The sequence below is a fragment of the Callospermophilus lateralis genome, chromosome 1, assembly GCF_048772815.1.
Source record: "Callospermophilus lateralis isolate mCalLat2 chromosome 1, mCalLat2.hap1, whole genome shotgun sequence".
In the NCBI taxonomy this organism is placed as follows: Eukaryota; Metazoa; Chordata; class Mammalia; order Rodentia; family Sciuridae; genus Callospermophilus; species Callospermophilus lateralis.
Genome location: NC_135305.1, coordinates 149,137,837 through 149,152,243, shown reverse-complemented (window position 1 = coordinate 149,152,243; position 14,407 = coordinate 149,137,837). Strand labels below are relative to the sequence as shown.

The 14,407-nt window shown below is 42.2% G+C and overlaps 1 protein-coding gene across 8 annotated transcripts in view; it reads left to right on the top strand.

Annotated features, from left to right (window-relative positions):
* The window catches only part of Hectd4 (HECT domain E3 ubiquitin protein ligase 4), a 172,052-nt gene that overhangs the window by 103,423 nt on the left and 54,222 nt on the right, over positions 1-14,407 (top strand). For 7 of the 8 annotated variants that reach the window (XM_077108969.1, XM_077108967.1, XM_077108968.1 and 4 more), the window contains exons 32-43: positions 92-258; positions 3,014-3,160; positions 3,947-4,131; positions 5,516-5,669; positions 6,839-7,119; positions 7,317-7,506; positions 8,626-8,707; positions 9,892-10,094; positions 10,957-11,092; positions 11,929-12,111; positions 12,803-12,967; positions 13,286-13,455. In XM_077108969.1, the coding sequence (XP_076965084.1) occupies positions 92-258; positions 3,014-3,160; positions 3,947-4,131; positions 5,516-5,669; positions 6,839-7,119; positions 7,317-7,506; positions 8,626-8,707; positions 9,892-10,094; positions 10,957-11,092; positions 11,929-12,111; positions 12,803-12,967; positions 13,286-13,455 (2,063 nt within the window). The remainder of the gene's footprint in view (positions 1-91; positions 259-3,013; positions 3,161-3,946; positions 4,132-5,515; positions 5,670-6,838; positions 7,120-7,316; positions 7,507-8,625; positions 8,708-9,891; positions 10,095-10,956; positions 11,093-11,928; positions 12,112-12,802; positions 12,968-13,285; positions 13,456-14,407) is intronic. The other variant, XM_077108966.1, reaches the window with a different exon arrangement.

Sequence of the window (14,407 nt, the reverse complement as noted above, 5' to 3'; positions counted from 1 at the left end):
ACATTTTGCAGACTACAGATGAAAAGTTCCTGACAGCGCGGAGGGTCTTGTGACAGCAGGAGTCAGTGTTCTTCCTTCTCGTGCCTTTCAGGTGTCCAGCAGCAGCTTCCTTCTTGCTGCACAGACGAGGTGGCGGAGGGGAAACACACGCAAGCAGGCCCTGGTGCACATGCGAGAGCTGCTCACGGCTGCCGTGCGCGTTGGGGGAGTGACACATCTTGTGGGGCCAGTGACCATGGTCCTCCAGGGAGGACCCAGGTCAGTTGTTTCTGTTAATAAATGGCAGTTAATAAACCTAGGATTAAAAGGAGACAAAGGCCGTCTCTGGAAACAGTGGATCTGAATTTATTTGAATCAAGAAACTAGTGTCCTCTCCAGAATGGGCAGAGCTATTCAAAAGTCACTGTCAGGCTGAGAACCTAGACAGTGGCATTTGCTGATGTTTTCCCCTAGAATATTTTATTTTTATAGACATGGCACTTGACTTTGCAAAAATCTCAGTATACATAACAGAATGTGTCTATGTATTATTCTATTCAGTGAGAGTTTGTTGTATCAAATCTACATGTATAAATGGCTATTTAATTCTCTCTGCACATATAAGATTATATAATTTTTTTCATAAATCAGATCGTATTCTATATGCCTTTCTATAATCATGATTGTTTCACTCATATCTTGGTTATCTGTCTTTTCACGTCAATACAATAGGTCTATTTTGTCCCTTTTTTTGGTACTAGGGATTGAACCCAGAGTGTTAACCACTGAGCCGCATCCTTAGCAGCCCCCCACTTTTTAGTTGTAGATGGACACAATACTTTATTTATTTACTTTTATGTGGTACTGAAGATCAAACCCAGTGCCTCACACATGCGAGACAAGCATGCTACCATTGAGCTACCCTAGTCCCCTCAACCCTTTTTATCTTTTATTTTGGGACAGGGTATCAATAAGTTGCGGAGGCTGGCCTCAAATTTGCAATTCTCCTGCCTCAGTTTCCCAAGTCTCTGGGATTACGGAGTGCACCACTGTTTCTGGCTAGAAGGGTTTTTTGTTTGTTTGTTTTGTTTGTTTTAGGGGGTACTGGGGATTCAACTCTGGAGCACTCGGCCACTGAGCCACATCCTCAGCCCTACTTTGTATTTTATTTAGAGACAGGGTCTCACTGAGTTGCTTAGCACCTTACTTTTGCTGAGGTTGGCTTTGAACTCATGATCCTCCTATCTCAGCCTCCCGAGCCACTGGGATTACAGGTGTGCACCACTATGCCCAGCTAGAAGAAGGTTTTTTTTTTTTTTTTTTAAATATTTTTGATATTTATTTTTTAGTTATCGGCAGACACAACATCTTTGTTTGTATGTGGTGCTGAGAATCGAACCCGGGCCGCACGCATGCCAGGCGAGCATGCTACCGCTTGAGCCACATCCCCAGCCCTAGAAGAAGGTTTTGTAGCTAATTTGGGAAGAGTTTTTCCTGTATGAGTTTCCTGCTGGGCTTCAAAGATCCTCAAGTAGAAATAGAAAAGGCATTTCTCTACTTGTCCTGAATTAGGATTGCTGGTGGCTGCTTGGGCCTCCTGGCAATTCTTTGAGGAACTGGGGACAACAGGAGAGGGTCAGGTAGAGAAAGATGTGTTAACTAAGAGTTAAAGTAAATATCTTGGGAAACTTCTTGTCAATTGGAAGAGGCCAGGCAATTCACTACTTCCTGGCTCGTGGTCATCATGTAGCCACAGAGACCGCCGTCCTGAGAGCAGTTGTTTCCTCGTCAGAGCTCTGGCTCATCATCTCTACTGGCCACAAGCCCTCTCAGCCCTGGGGTGCCCAGAGGGAGGATTTAGAGAGGAGCACTGGTGGGCACCACAGCTGCTTCCAGAGTTAGTTCTCTACAACACAGCAGCATTCTCCTTTCTCCACCCCATTTTTCAGTGTCATTTGTGGAATATTTGAAAAATGCAGAAAATTCTAAAACTTAAAATAAAAGCCACCTGTAAATTCGTCATTCTAAAATAACATCTGCTAATATTTTAGTGTGTTTGTTCTTTTTTCTGTCAGTATCATCTCTGGTGTTTTGGGGGATTGTGTAGCATTGCATCATATTCTTTAACCAATTCCCTATTATTAAACCTCACCTTAGTTTTACTTTTTAAAATTTTGCTAGCATAAAAATATTATATTGCATATTTCTGAAGATAAATCCTGATTGCTTCAGTTCTCAGTTAATATTAATTTCTATAGAATTGATCCCATCTTGAGTTTTTACTTTTGAAAGTCTTATTTCACATCAACAGGCATCCCATACCCTGCTAACAGTTGAAGTATAAACTTTTTTGGGAGGGTACCAGGGATTAAAATCAGGGGTACTCAACTACTGGGCCACATCCCCAGTTCTATTTTGTATTTTATTTAGGGAACAGGGTCTCACTGAGTTGCTTAGTGCCTCGCTTTTGCTGAGGCTGGCTTTGAACTTGCAATCCTCCTGCCTCAGCCTCCTGAGCCGCTGGGATTTCAGGCTGTATCACCGTACCCATCTGAAATATAAACTTGAAAAAGACTCTTAGCTAATCTATCTGGGCCTTGGTTTTCTCATACAATTGCATTTATAGAATTCATGCTGCATGGGATATTGTGGACCTATCTCAAATAATGGTTTCTTTATCAAATGGCTTTGGTAAATATTGAATACTATTTTTCTGCTCTTAGAGATGCTGTGTCCCTTAAATTTATTAGAAGTTCTGCAGTAAAGGACCCTATTGAACTTTCTCTAAGCCAGGATTTCCTGGAGTTTTCTTGAGTGTGGGCCATGATGTTTGAGGCACATTCAGAAATCCTGACCAGTGGTCTTCTATGGTCCAGTAGTTTATCAAACACCAAGTTTGATGATCTCCAAGGTCCCTTAAGTTCTGGATTTATCTGGGCATTCTGGGTTTCTGGAAAGAACTCTTTTGCTCCCCTAACCTCAGTCAGTGTTCTCGACATGTTCAGGAACGCTATCCTTGGTTTCTGTGTCACAGGATTGAAGAGCTCACCTGTGGTGGGATGGTCGAGCAGGTTCAGGAAGCCTTTGGCGAAACCATGACTTCGGTCGTGTCGCTGTGTGCCCGTTACCCTATCGCTTGTGCAAATAGCATTGGACTCTTGTGTACCATACCTTATACCAGGTAAGCATGGAAATGCCCTTTATTCCTTTATTGTATATAAATTGTGCCAAAAGAGTCCATTAAATAAAAATTTATAAAATTGAATTTATAAAATTGAATTATTTATTTGATTATTCAATACTTAACAAATAAGTTTTCCTCCTGACAGACAACTGAAGTTCGTATGTAAATTCCTTATGATTGAGTTTCTACTGCCATTAGGATTACATTACATTATAAAGATAGGGATTCAAATAAAAAATAAGTCCTTGGGAAATTACTTATACACTTGGTAGGATTCTATTTTTTTTTTTTTTTTTCCCTCCTTTGGGAGGTGGTGGCTAGTGTTCTTGAACTTGCAGTCCTCCTGCCTCAGCTTCCTCAGTCAGTGAGATTACAGGCATGGACCACCACATTGGCAGAAAGAATTTTTTGGATAGATTTATTTATTTCCTCTTTTGGATCACATAGTAGTTTGAAGACGTCAAGTGCTTATGGAGTTATTCTTTGACTCCCCTTATAATAAAATATATTATTTCTTTTTCTCATGGCATCCATTGTATTGATTCCATCAAGTTTTACTTTGCTGTTCTGTATGAACAAATGAGAATTTGAAGTTCCTTATTTAGGAAGGAAGTCACCATTATGAGAAAATAGTTCTGTGTTAATTGCACATGGCACTATCCTCAGTTGTTGACAAAGAATTACACCAACCTGTGTCATGCACCTTTGATAATCTGAACTTCCTGCAAGTTTCCCTCAGTTGGTCAGCTGCGTCTCCTTCACTGTGCCTGTGCCCCTTATCAGGAGTGAGGAGAAGTGCCTGGTGCGCAGTGGCCTTGTCCAGCTCATGGATCGGCTGTGCAGCTTGAGCAGTCAGACCGAGTCCAGCTCCAGTGAGAAACAAACCAAGAAGCAGAAAGTGGCCACCATGGCCTGGGCTGCCTTCCAGGTGCTGGCCAACCGCTGTGTCGAGTGGGAAAAAGAGGAAGGTGAGAAACTTCCTACTCACCAGTTTCTTGTGTTGGTGAATTGTGTGTTGTTGTGTGTGTGTGCTGGATGGGGCTTGGGAGACAGGCTTTGTTAAATCACAGAACTGGATGGGCTCTCATGAAGGCCTTTCCCCAGCACGGCTCTGTGAAATACAGCTATGCTGTAGCACCAAGTGACATCCTGGCACCTTCAAGAGGTGTGGCAACCCCAGAAAATTGAAAGGATAATTGTCAACACTGTTAACAGGCCCTATGTAGACAGGTTTATGGAATAGCTGTTCAGTTGCATTTTTAAGAGGATATTTTGAAATTATATTTTTAGTGACCAATCTGATTTAAAAAGTAAATGTAAGGATGAATTCCCCACTGTATCCCAGGTCTTTTTTTTAATAGAACTTGTTGATTTATCTGTTTATTTGCTGTGCATTTTTATGACTTGAGAGCTTATTATATGCCAGCAGAAGATGAATCAGGCATTGTTCCTCCCTTGAAGAACTTTGGTCTGACAGAGGAAATAGTGCAATCAATGCCATCATCAGGTTCTTACAAAATGCTGTGGAAGCACAGAGGCTCCTAGAGATGAGCTGTGCTAGGTATCAGGCAAAGCTTCCCAGAGGAGGTGACGTGTGAGCAACTTCTGAAGGATCAGGAGGACTTGGAAGCAGAATAAACAGCATGTGGAGGCTCAGGGATCCAAAAGCATATGGGAAATTCAAGAAATGATGAATAATATTTTGTAGCTTTTACAAAGGATTTTAAAGAGTTTTGGAAGTACAGTGAGCCTGATCCAGGAATGAACCACAGAGAGTTTGAGAAGAGGGAAATATGACTTAAAAACAACAACAACAACCAACAAAAAAAATAAGATGTTTTGCCAGGTGTGGTGGGGCATGCCTGTGATCCCAGCGACTCAGGTGGCTGAGGCAGGCAGATCACAAATTCAAGGGCCAGTCTCAGCAATTTAGACCCTGTCCCAAAGTAAAAAGTTAAAGGGGCTGAGGGTGAAGCTCAGTGGTAAAGCATCCCTGGGTTCAATCCCACATACCAAAAAGGAGCAGGAGGGGATCAAGATGTTTTCATCACCAGTAAAACAGTAATTCTTCCCTAGAGTGTATGTTCCTTTGTCATATTTGAATTAATTGTATTTGGTTTTCAATAAGAACACTGGATGTTTTTGGAGTAACTTAACTTTTTTATGTGTATATATTGTTTAATGAGGAGACACTGATTGGATTAGTGAGGCGTTGAGCCAGGTAAAGAACATTTAGTCAAGGGAAGAGCTTTTAATACAGGAGGCCAAGAGAAGGACTTACCACACCCTCAGGCTCATCATGGCTTCCTTGAGTTGTCACTGTGCCTTTTCTCTTTCTTTTTACCTGTGAAGGTGGCTCCACAGAGGCTGTGCACTCGGGGCTGGCTCGGCAGGTGTCCAGCCTTCTCACGAACCATCTTGCCCGAGCCACTGAGTGCTGTGGCAACCAGGCTGCAGGAAATGATGCTCTGCAGGATGTCCTGAGTCTGCTCAACGACCTCTCGAGGTGTGGAAGGTCCATCCAGAGCTGGGGGCACCTGACTTTTCCCTTGAATAGTTGCAGTGCCTTTTGGTGGTGGTTCTTTTGAGATATTCAAATTATTACATCCTTTCCATAAGGTCCTGCTTCAAGATTGATCATGAAATAATGTATTCTGATTGGCTTTAGTATAGTTAACAGCCATTAGCCTTTTGAATACATGCATTTATGTTTCATAGCCAAAACTCTTACCCTCATCAGTGCAAGATTAAAGAATCATGAGTCAGAGCCTGTAATTAGCTCACTTTCTCATACTGTGTCTTTAAAACAAGCAGTTCTATGGTGGTTGACTACCCCATGTGAGTAAGAGGCCTATAATAATTTGTCCATCTGTGACTGCATGTTCTTTGATGCTGAGCTCACTGTTTGCTTCGTGGAATGTAACATGGCAGCTCCCCAGGTGTTGGGGCCTGTACGCCACCGTGTGATGATTTCACTCTTGAAACGCTATTAATATGGAATGAATGATGCCAGGTACACATTGGTGGATGCCTGTAATCTCAAGCTTGTACTCGTGGGGCTGAGGCAGGAGAACGACAAGTTCAAGGTCAGCCTGGGCAACTTAGCGAGACCTTGTCTCAAAATAAAAAGGGCTTATGTTTCATAGCCAAAAATCTTACCCTCATCAGTGCAAGATAAAGAATCATGAGTCAGAGCCTGTTATTAGCTTACTTTCTCATACTGTGTCTTTAAAACAAGCAGTTCTATGGTGGTTTATTACCCACCATAGTGTAGCTCAGTGGTAGAGCCTCTCTGGGTTCCATTCCTAGTACCACCACCAAAAAAAGGAATAAATGAGTTACTGAAAGGCTTCTAGTTTAGGTTCCCAGTCTCGGCGTTCTGTGAAGCCCTGAATCTAGGATGTCAATTAAGTAGACATCAGAGATCAGAAAATAGTCAAATATCTTTAAAAAGTCTTATTGGTCAATTATGAGCTCTCATCAAATGTTTACCAAAAAAAAAAAAAAAAAAACCAAACCCTTAATTTTCCTTCATAAGAGCATACTGCCAAATCATTACATCTTCCTTCTGAAGTCTGATTTCTTCCATTTGCTTAACTTCACTTAGGGAACTCTGGCTGTGCGTGTCTGTAGGTCAGCCTTTCCAGCACTTTGGACCTTTTCTTCTTTCTGCAGGAGCCACATTGGGAAAGCCATCCTGAGCCAGCCAGCTTGTGTGTCCAAGCTCCTCTCCCTGCTGCTTGACCAGCGCCCATCTCCAAAATTGGTCCTTATCATTCTTCAACTGTGCCGGGCGGCACTGCCACTGATGAGTGTAGAGGACTGTGGAAATGTGGAACTCCCGCCTTGGAGCTACTCTGTCCCCTCCCTAAACAGTGAGCAGGAGGATCCCAGTGACCCAGCTTCCAAGATCGCCTCCTTGCTCTTAGCAAAGCTGGCAGATTACGTGGTCCCAGGTGAGAAGCTCCCCAGGAGGAGGATGGCACTGATTGCACGCCTCCTGTGAGTCAGGCCCAGGATGGTACCTGAACTTCCTGTGATTAAGAAGAAAGAGCTGGGGGGTGGGAAGTGGGGAGAGATTCCCAAACCAATGTTGCTCATTAGGGGGAAACGATGCTGCTGTTTTCTGAATGGGCCTGCTTTTTGCTTTAAGGATGTCAGACAGTTCTTTCTCCAACTGCTTCTGAACCGGATACCACATTAACAAAAACCAGTCCCAAGAATTCTTTAAAAGGAGATAAAGATCCTGGAGAAGAGAGTGAAGCAGTGGACGGCAAGCTCTCCATATTTATCCACAAACGGGAAGATCAGTCCTCCCACGAAGTTCTCCAACCATTACTAAGGTGACTCTAATGATTATAATGTAGCTATATGTCACCAAGCACTATTCATGCCACAGACAGTGTACTAGAGTAACCCTTCACACACATTGACTACGCAGCCTTCCTAACAGCACCAACAGACACACACTGTTGCTGTCACCCCTGCAGAGATACATGGAGAAAGTGAGACAGAACTGACACCTTGACCTCAGGTGCTGTCCCCAGTCTAGCAGAGCTGGAGCCCTGCTGAAAGCGCCTTGCTGTTTGTGTTGGGTGCAGAGTCCATGGCACAACTTGGGTTATGAAGGGCAGTAATACAGTTTGGTTTTCAGTTGTTGGTATCTTTCAGCCATCAGCAAATATAGAGGGAGGTGGAGAAAGAAGAGACACTTTTGTAAAGCTTTACTGAAATGTGAATGGCCCAGCTGCTCAACAAGAAAGTGAAAGCATAGTTATTGCCCAAATGTTACAATCCCGTAGTGATCTAGAGTGACAGGAAAACCTGTTGCTTAGCACAGGGGAATTTAGAACAGGAATTTTGTCTCAGATGGAAGAGCCATCCCTTCACATGAGTGACCCGACCAGGTTGTCACCCTCATGATTGCACCCCTTCTGCCAGTGCAACAGCTGAGAGAATAGAGGTGTTGTGAGAGCAGGGTCAGGCAGGTCAGAGCTCAGGTGAGCATATCTCTAAGGAGTGTCTGTTTTAGGAGGAAGTGAAGCTGAATTATTAGAAAAGAAGTTTCAGTGTTTCCCCCAGGAAGCCACAGTCTAGCTACTGGTGAAACTTCCCTGCTGTGACATGGAGGTGACTTTCAGAGTGCCTCCTGGGCACCAGCCCTCCTTGCAACTAGCTTCAGAGCATCTGCTTCGCTCAGCTTTATTGTTGTGCATCGTTTTCGTGTGGGTGTCTAGATACCATCACAACTCTAAAACAGCTGTTTTTTTGGACTTCAAAAGTGCTATGATTATGCAACAATAAATCAATTCCTTTTTGAAAAATGCAGAGTCTTACTGTAGATTTTAAAAGCCAGGGTTAGCATCTAAGGACAGCCTAAGTATGACAGAGTTGCCTGGCAGCGAGCAGCCGCCTCCAGTAGTGTGTCTAAGGCCACTCACTCTTTGCCTTCCCTTTTTCAGTAGCTCAGAAGGGCGGCCCTTCCGACTTGGTACTGGTGCCAACATGGAGAAAGTTGTGAAGATGGATAGAGACATGACCAAGGTAAACCTCGTGGGAGAAACTGCTATAGTAAACTCATGGTTAATGAGCATTTGCCACATTTACGAAAACTTTTGTAAAAATTAGTTCTGCCAGGCACAGTGGCTAGTAGCTGTACTCCGAGCTACTCCAGAGACCAATGCAAAAGGACTATGAGTTCAAGGTCAGCCTGGACAACACAGGCAGCATAGTGAGACCCTATCTAAAAAAAAAAAAAAAAAATCATTTTTTCACAAATGCAGGGTAAGAAATTAAAGTCAGTTGCTTAAGAGGCCATGTTAAAGAGAACTTGTGAAGCCTGGAGGTGTGGCTTAGTGGTAGAACATGCACTTAGCATGCATAAGGCCCTGGGTTCAATCCCCAATTCCCAGCACACCCCCATCCCCACCACAAAGAAAAAGAAAAAAGGCAGAGGTAGAAAATTGTCAAAATCAGTTTGTCATTAATTTAAAAATATAATAGAGAAATGCAATAAAAAATGTAATAGAGAATTCTTAGGTTGACCTATGAGTTTTTATCAGCTTGTTTAGGATAGTTTTAGAACCTAAAAATAGTTGTAAAGTTTAAGAGAGGTGAAAGGTTGCTAAGACAATAACAGGTATTTAATAAAGACATAAAAATATTTTTTAAATATCCAGACCCCAAAACAATTGAAGGAAAGTAATAAAAGCATCAGTAACATATTACTCTTTACCTATCACACAGGTAATGTTAGCAAAGTTTGATGATACCCATTATTCTCAAGTGAGAGTACATAAACATTCTCAAGTGTCCAACAAAAAAACATGTCCATTGCATGTTTTTCAGAGATTTGTTTGAAAAACAAAATAGAGTCCATGTACCCATAAATAGGAGATTGGTTAAAGAAATTCATAATTTGTAAAATAAAATAGTATGCAACTATTAAAAATATGTGTGTGGCAAACTGATAAAAGTAAATTGTAAAGGTGTGTGTAGTAGGATCCCATGGTTATGGAAGTTGTGATTTGCAGGAACAAAATCTAGAGGACTCACAACTTGCTCAGAATGGGTAAGAGCATGGGATGTTTATGGAAATTTGATATTCTCTGTGTAATATTTGACGTTAGAATTTTTTACAAATGAACCTGGATTACTTCGGTAATAGAGGGGGATTTGGAAGTGCCTAGTACTTGGGGGTGAAACGAGTGTCTTCAAACAACCCCCAGGGTGGCTGTTGCGAAGTGATCACAGAAGAGGCTGCAGCCGCCCTTCGGAAAGCCACCAAGTGGGCACAGTCAGGCCTCATCGTCAGCATTGGGCCACCAGTAGAGTCTGTCAATCCAGAGACTGTGAGTGGACTGTCCACGGGTGACAAAAAGAAAACTGCCCAAACTTCCATCTGCAGAGAGAGGAACTCAGAACTCGCCAGGTAAACCTGCCACTGATAGAATCTGTCCATTCTTCTCAGATTGGCTTTGTAATGGGCTTATTTTTAGAGTTTTAATTTTTTTTTTCATCCTTTAACCTACTGAAAATGATGGTTGGGGCCTAAAAATACCCATCTGTTGAAGAAGTTGCTCTCAAAGTAGAGTCTGGGGCTACATCAAGGAGCAAACCCATTCAGGTAGATCTGAGATTGTCATGGAGGCCCAGGGAGTTGCTCCTGATATAGTGGACATTATGTAGAGAGCCAGGGGAAGCTTCAAAATAGGTAATAAACTCCTGTTTTGCAGTGTTTTTTCCTTTCAAACTGGACTTCCCCACTGAACACATGAATTTTTTTTTTTTTTTTGGTAGGAATAGAAGGGATAGGTGAGTATTTCCTCAGAGGAGTTTGTACAAGATATTTGTACTTGCAAGCAAAGAATAGCTGCAACACAGGGTCTTTCTTTGATTCTATGGCTCATGCAATAAAATATTTAAGATCTGTTGTTTCAAAGTGTCTTATTAGCTTCGCATCACTGTAATGAAATACTTGAAATAGCTAGCTCAATAAAAGAAGAGGTTTACTTAGCTCACAATTTGGAGGTTCAAGGTCATGGTGCTGGCATTATCCCAGTTCTAGGCTGCATCACAACACGACAGATAATGATGATGGGAGTGTGTGCAGAAATGTGTAACTACAGGTCCAGCCAGGAACAGGGAGAGTGGGGAGGGCCAGACTCAGGCTTTTACGACATAAAACCCTCTGAGAGGGTTGTCATGGGAGAAGTGATTTCTTCTTAATGCTGATTTTGCATCACTTTTAACCCGCCTTGGGTATTTACAGTTTTCCCTGTTGACATTTGCAGGACTGACCCTGTCCGACCCTTCATCAGTGGGCATGTGGCAAACAGCATGGCTGCAGAAGTGATCGCTTTGCTTCATAGCTTGCTAATGGCACCTGAATCTAACGCAGCTCAAATATGGACCACAACAGCAGAAAAGGTTAGTGTGCCATTGCTGCTTACCTGAGGAGGGAAGAAGGGAGCTACTTTCCACCCCAGCCTTAGAATCACACACAGTAATGGATGTTTTAGTGAAGAAAGACTTTCCAAGTTAGCCAGATATAGACTACTTTTCTGCTGGAATTTGCTTTGATTTAGCAGTTTCGACTCTGTTAATCTCTGTCTCCTGTGATTGCTGGCTCAGGATAGTTTCTCAGAGAGAAATGGCAGTGCCTATTCTTGCTTGTGTTAGATTGGTGCTGACATTGGGAGGTCATGCAGCCTTTATTTATTGGATGTGGTAAGTGTACTCACTAAGTTTTAAGGAGGCCTTTTTGTGACTTACACTGCCTGAGTGCCCCATCAGTAAGTAATTCATCATTATAATAGTAACCGAGTCACAAAACCAAATATCAGTTCCCCCTCTCCATAGTCGATCTTCAAGTAAACATCTTATACGAAGTCCTAAAAGTAATTAAGTGCTGAAGGCAGGCAGTAAGCTGAGATGGGCTTCCTTCAGACGAGTGATTGCTTTATCTTAGTGCTTTTAGAAGCACAGTGTTTGATTCTCCCATATTTTTAGGTAGTGTATTTTCCAGATTTGTCTGATTATATAAGATATGTATATAATATGTCATTGGCCACACCTGGGGTTTTTTTGGTACCTCCTGTATCCAAATGTCATTGGCCACACCTGGGTTTTTTTTTTTGGTACCTCCTGTATCCAAAATTCCTTCAGTACAAACACAATCCAGGAACTGTGGTAAACACTTCATTATCCCTGGCATCAAACAACCAAGTATAACTCCTGACACCCAGGCTACCTCTTGTGCTTAGGTTCTGTCTCGTGCATTGATGTACATTCCACAACTGGGGAAACATGCAGAAAGCATTCTGGAAAATGGCAGCAGCAGTGGCAGAAAACTTGCCAAACTTCAGAGAATTGCTCGCCAGGCTGTCGCTGCACTGTGTGCACTTGGAGGCTTCAAAGAGACAATCAAGATAGGATCTGAGGTTCAGGTAATCCACCGCCATTTCCCCCTCATTGCTTCCCCCATACAGAAGCAGGTAAAAAACAAACAAACCAACGAACCAACCAACCCAAAAAACCCAACCCTCATTCCTTCAAAATAAATAAGAAATCTGAGCAACATGAATTTTAATCTACAGGGTGCTATACATTTTTCAAAAAAACTAATGCAACACTTTATAATGTTAACTGCAATATGTGTGTTCTCTAAGGTCATTAATATTAGAATTGAAAATTTGAGAGCTAGGCATGATAGCACACGCCTGTATGCCCAGCAACTCAGGAGGCTGAGGCAGAAGAATCCCATATTTAAAGCCAGCTTCAGCAACTTAGTGAGACCTGTCTCAAAAGAAATTTTTTTTTAAAAAGTCAGGGAGAGAGCAGTTGGGGATGTAGCTCTGTGGTAGAGTGTCTCTAGTTTTAGTCTACAGTACTCCCCAAAAAGAAAGAAAATGGAAGGAAGGCAGGCAAGCTTGAGATGATGGCATGTTGTGATCACCTTGCTGTAAGATTTTAAACCTACTATTTTGATTCATATCCTGGGCTAATACCCACACTAGAATAAATGATTACTGTGGTTCAGGTAATGACAGCTGTAAATGGACACTTCCTGCTTGTCACTTTAGATAACTGCACACACATCAGAGCTGACAGGTAGTGCTAATCCATCTCTGTCACTAGGTTTTAGGTAGAGGAATATCAGGAAGCATTGGAGTAGTGGCTTCTATCAACGAACAGGAAGGTATCGCTACAGTCAGATTTCCACCCATAGACTGTCGAAAGACTTCTCAAGCGTCAGACACATTGACTATTCCATTGTCTAGACTTTGTGTTCCAAGGTCAGAGGTAAGATGATTTTGAAATATTTTATAAAATGTCACTGAAAATCGTAGCTGTTCTGCAATGGTTAACATGCACTTGCCTAGTAAAGAAACAGATACTTTGGTATTTAAAATTTTACTTGTGATGTGTATTTATATATTGGTTGTAACTACTGAAGAGTTACATTTGTATGAAAATTTTTCCTCTAGATAACAAAATTCATTTCTTTGTTGGTTAGGAATATTCCATAGTATATTGTATTTTTGATAAATTTGATCTGGTTTATGACTTTCTCTGATGATTTTACTTTAACTTTCTGTCCCCATCTTCTCCCACCTTTAGGCACTGCCCCTCCACAAACTGTCCATTACTGAGAAGGTGGTGCAGGCAGTTCAGTCCATGCTGCTTCCACAGGAAGGCAGTCTCTCAATTCACACCTCGCTTCCTGCAACAGGAGATGGCTCTGCACCTGTGATGGCAGTTGTCCGGCTCCTGGCTGAAATAAGAACGAGGTGAGCACTCACCCCAGATGCTTCCCAGGTTATCTGGGGTGCTGGGTGGGCCCTACCACCTTGGGCTTAAGGGTCTACAGCTTGAAGCTCATGCCAGCTGTGGAACAGAAACCACTGTCTTGTACTGTTTACTGTAGCTCATTGCAGTGCCTGATTTTTGCAGTTTTTGTTGCATCCTATTTCTGCACTTGGAAAGAAAATTGAGCTGTCCTCCTGAAAAAATAAGCAAGCAGTTGAGCTACTACATGTGGAATGCATACACGAGCTGCATGGTTTGCTCTGGCAGAAGCACTTTGTTCTGTCACAGGGATAACACTGCCATTTTTTCAAATGGCTTCAGCCACAATGATGTGTTTCTGGTCCATCATTTTCCAAACTGATGACCAGAAGACCAGGGAATGCTCAGTATCTGTGTTGGAAAGGAAAGTAATCTCTTCCTGCAAATACATTTATTTACCATTAAATAGGAGTAACAAGTTTCTTTTCTGACCATGGAACCTCTCAGAAACTTCTAATATGTACATTGAATCCTGAGAGAGAAATCAGCATATAGCTTTTTTTCTCTTGCTTCTGGAACTCTGTTATTGTCCAAATAGCACAGTTTAGAGAAAGCTTTTAAGATGGTCACCTAGGGGCTGGAGTTGTGGCTCAGTGGTAGAATGCTTGCCTAGCATGTGTGAGGTACTGGGTTCATCCTCAGCACCACGTGAAAAATAAAGGCATTGTGTCTGTCTATAGTTTAAAAAAAAAAAAAAAAGATTGGTCACCTGGCATTTTGCATTTCTGTTTAGTGGAGACTGTCTAAGCAGTTATTTGAATAGTTACTGTGTGAGAAAAGTTGCTAATACAGTTGTTCTTGGACTTCTGTGGGAGATGGAATCCAGGCCTGCCTCAGATACCAAAATCTGTGGTTGCTCCAGCCATTGTATGAAACGATGTTGTATTTGCACTG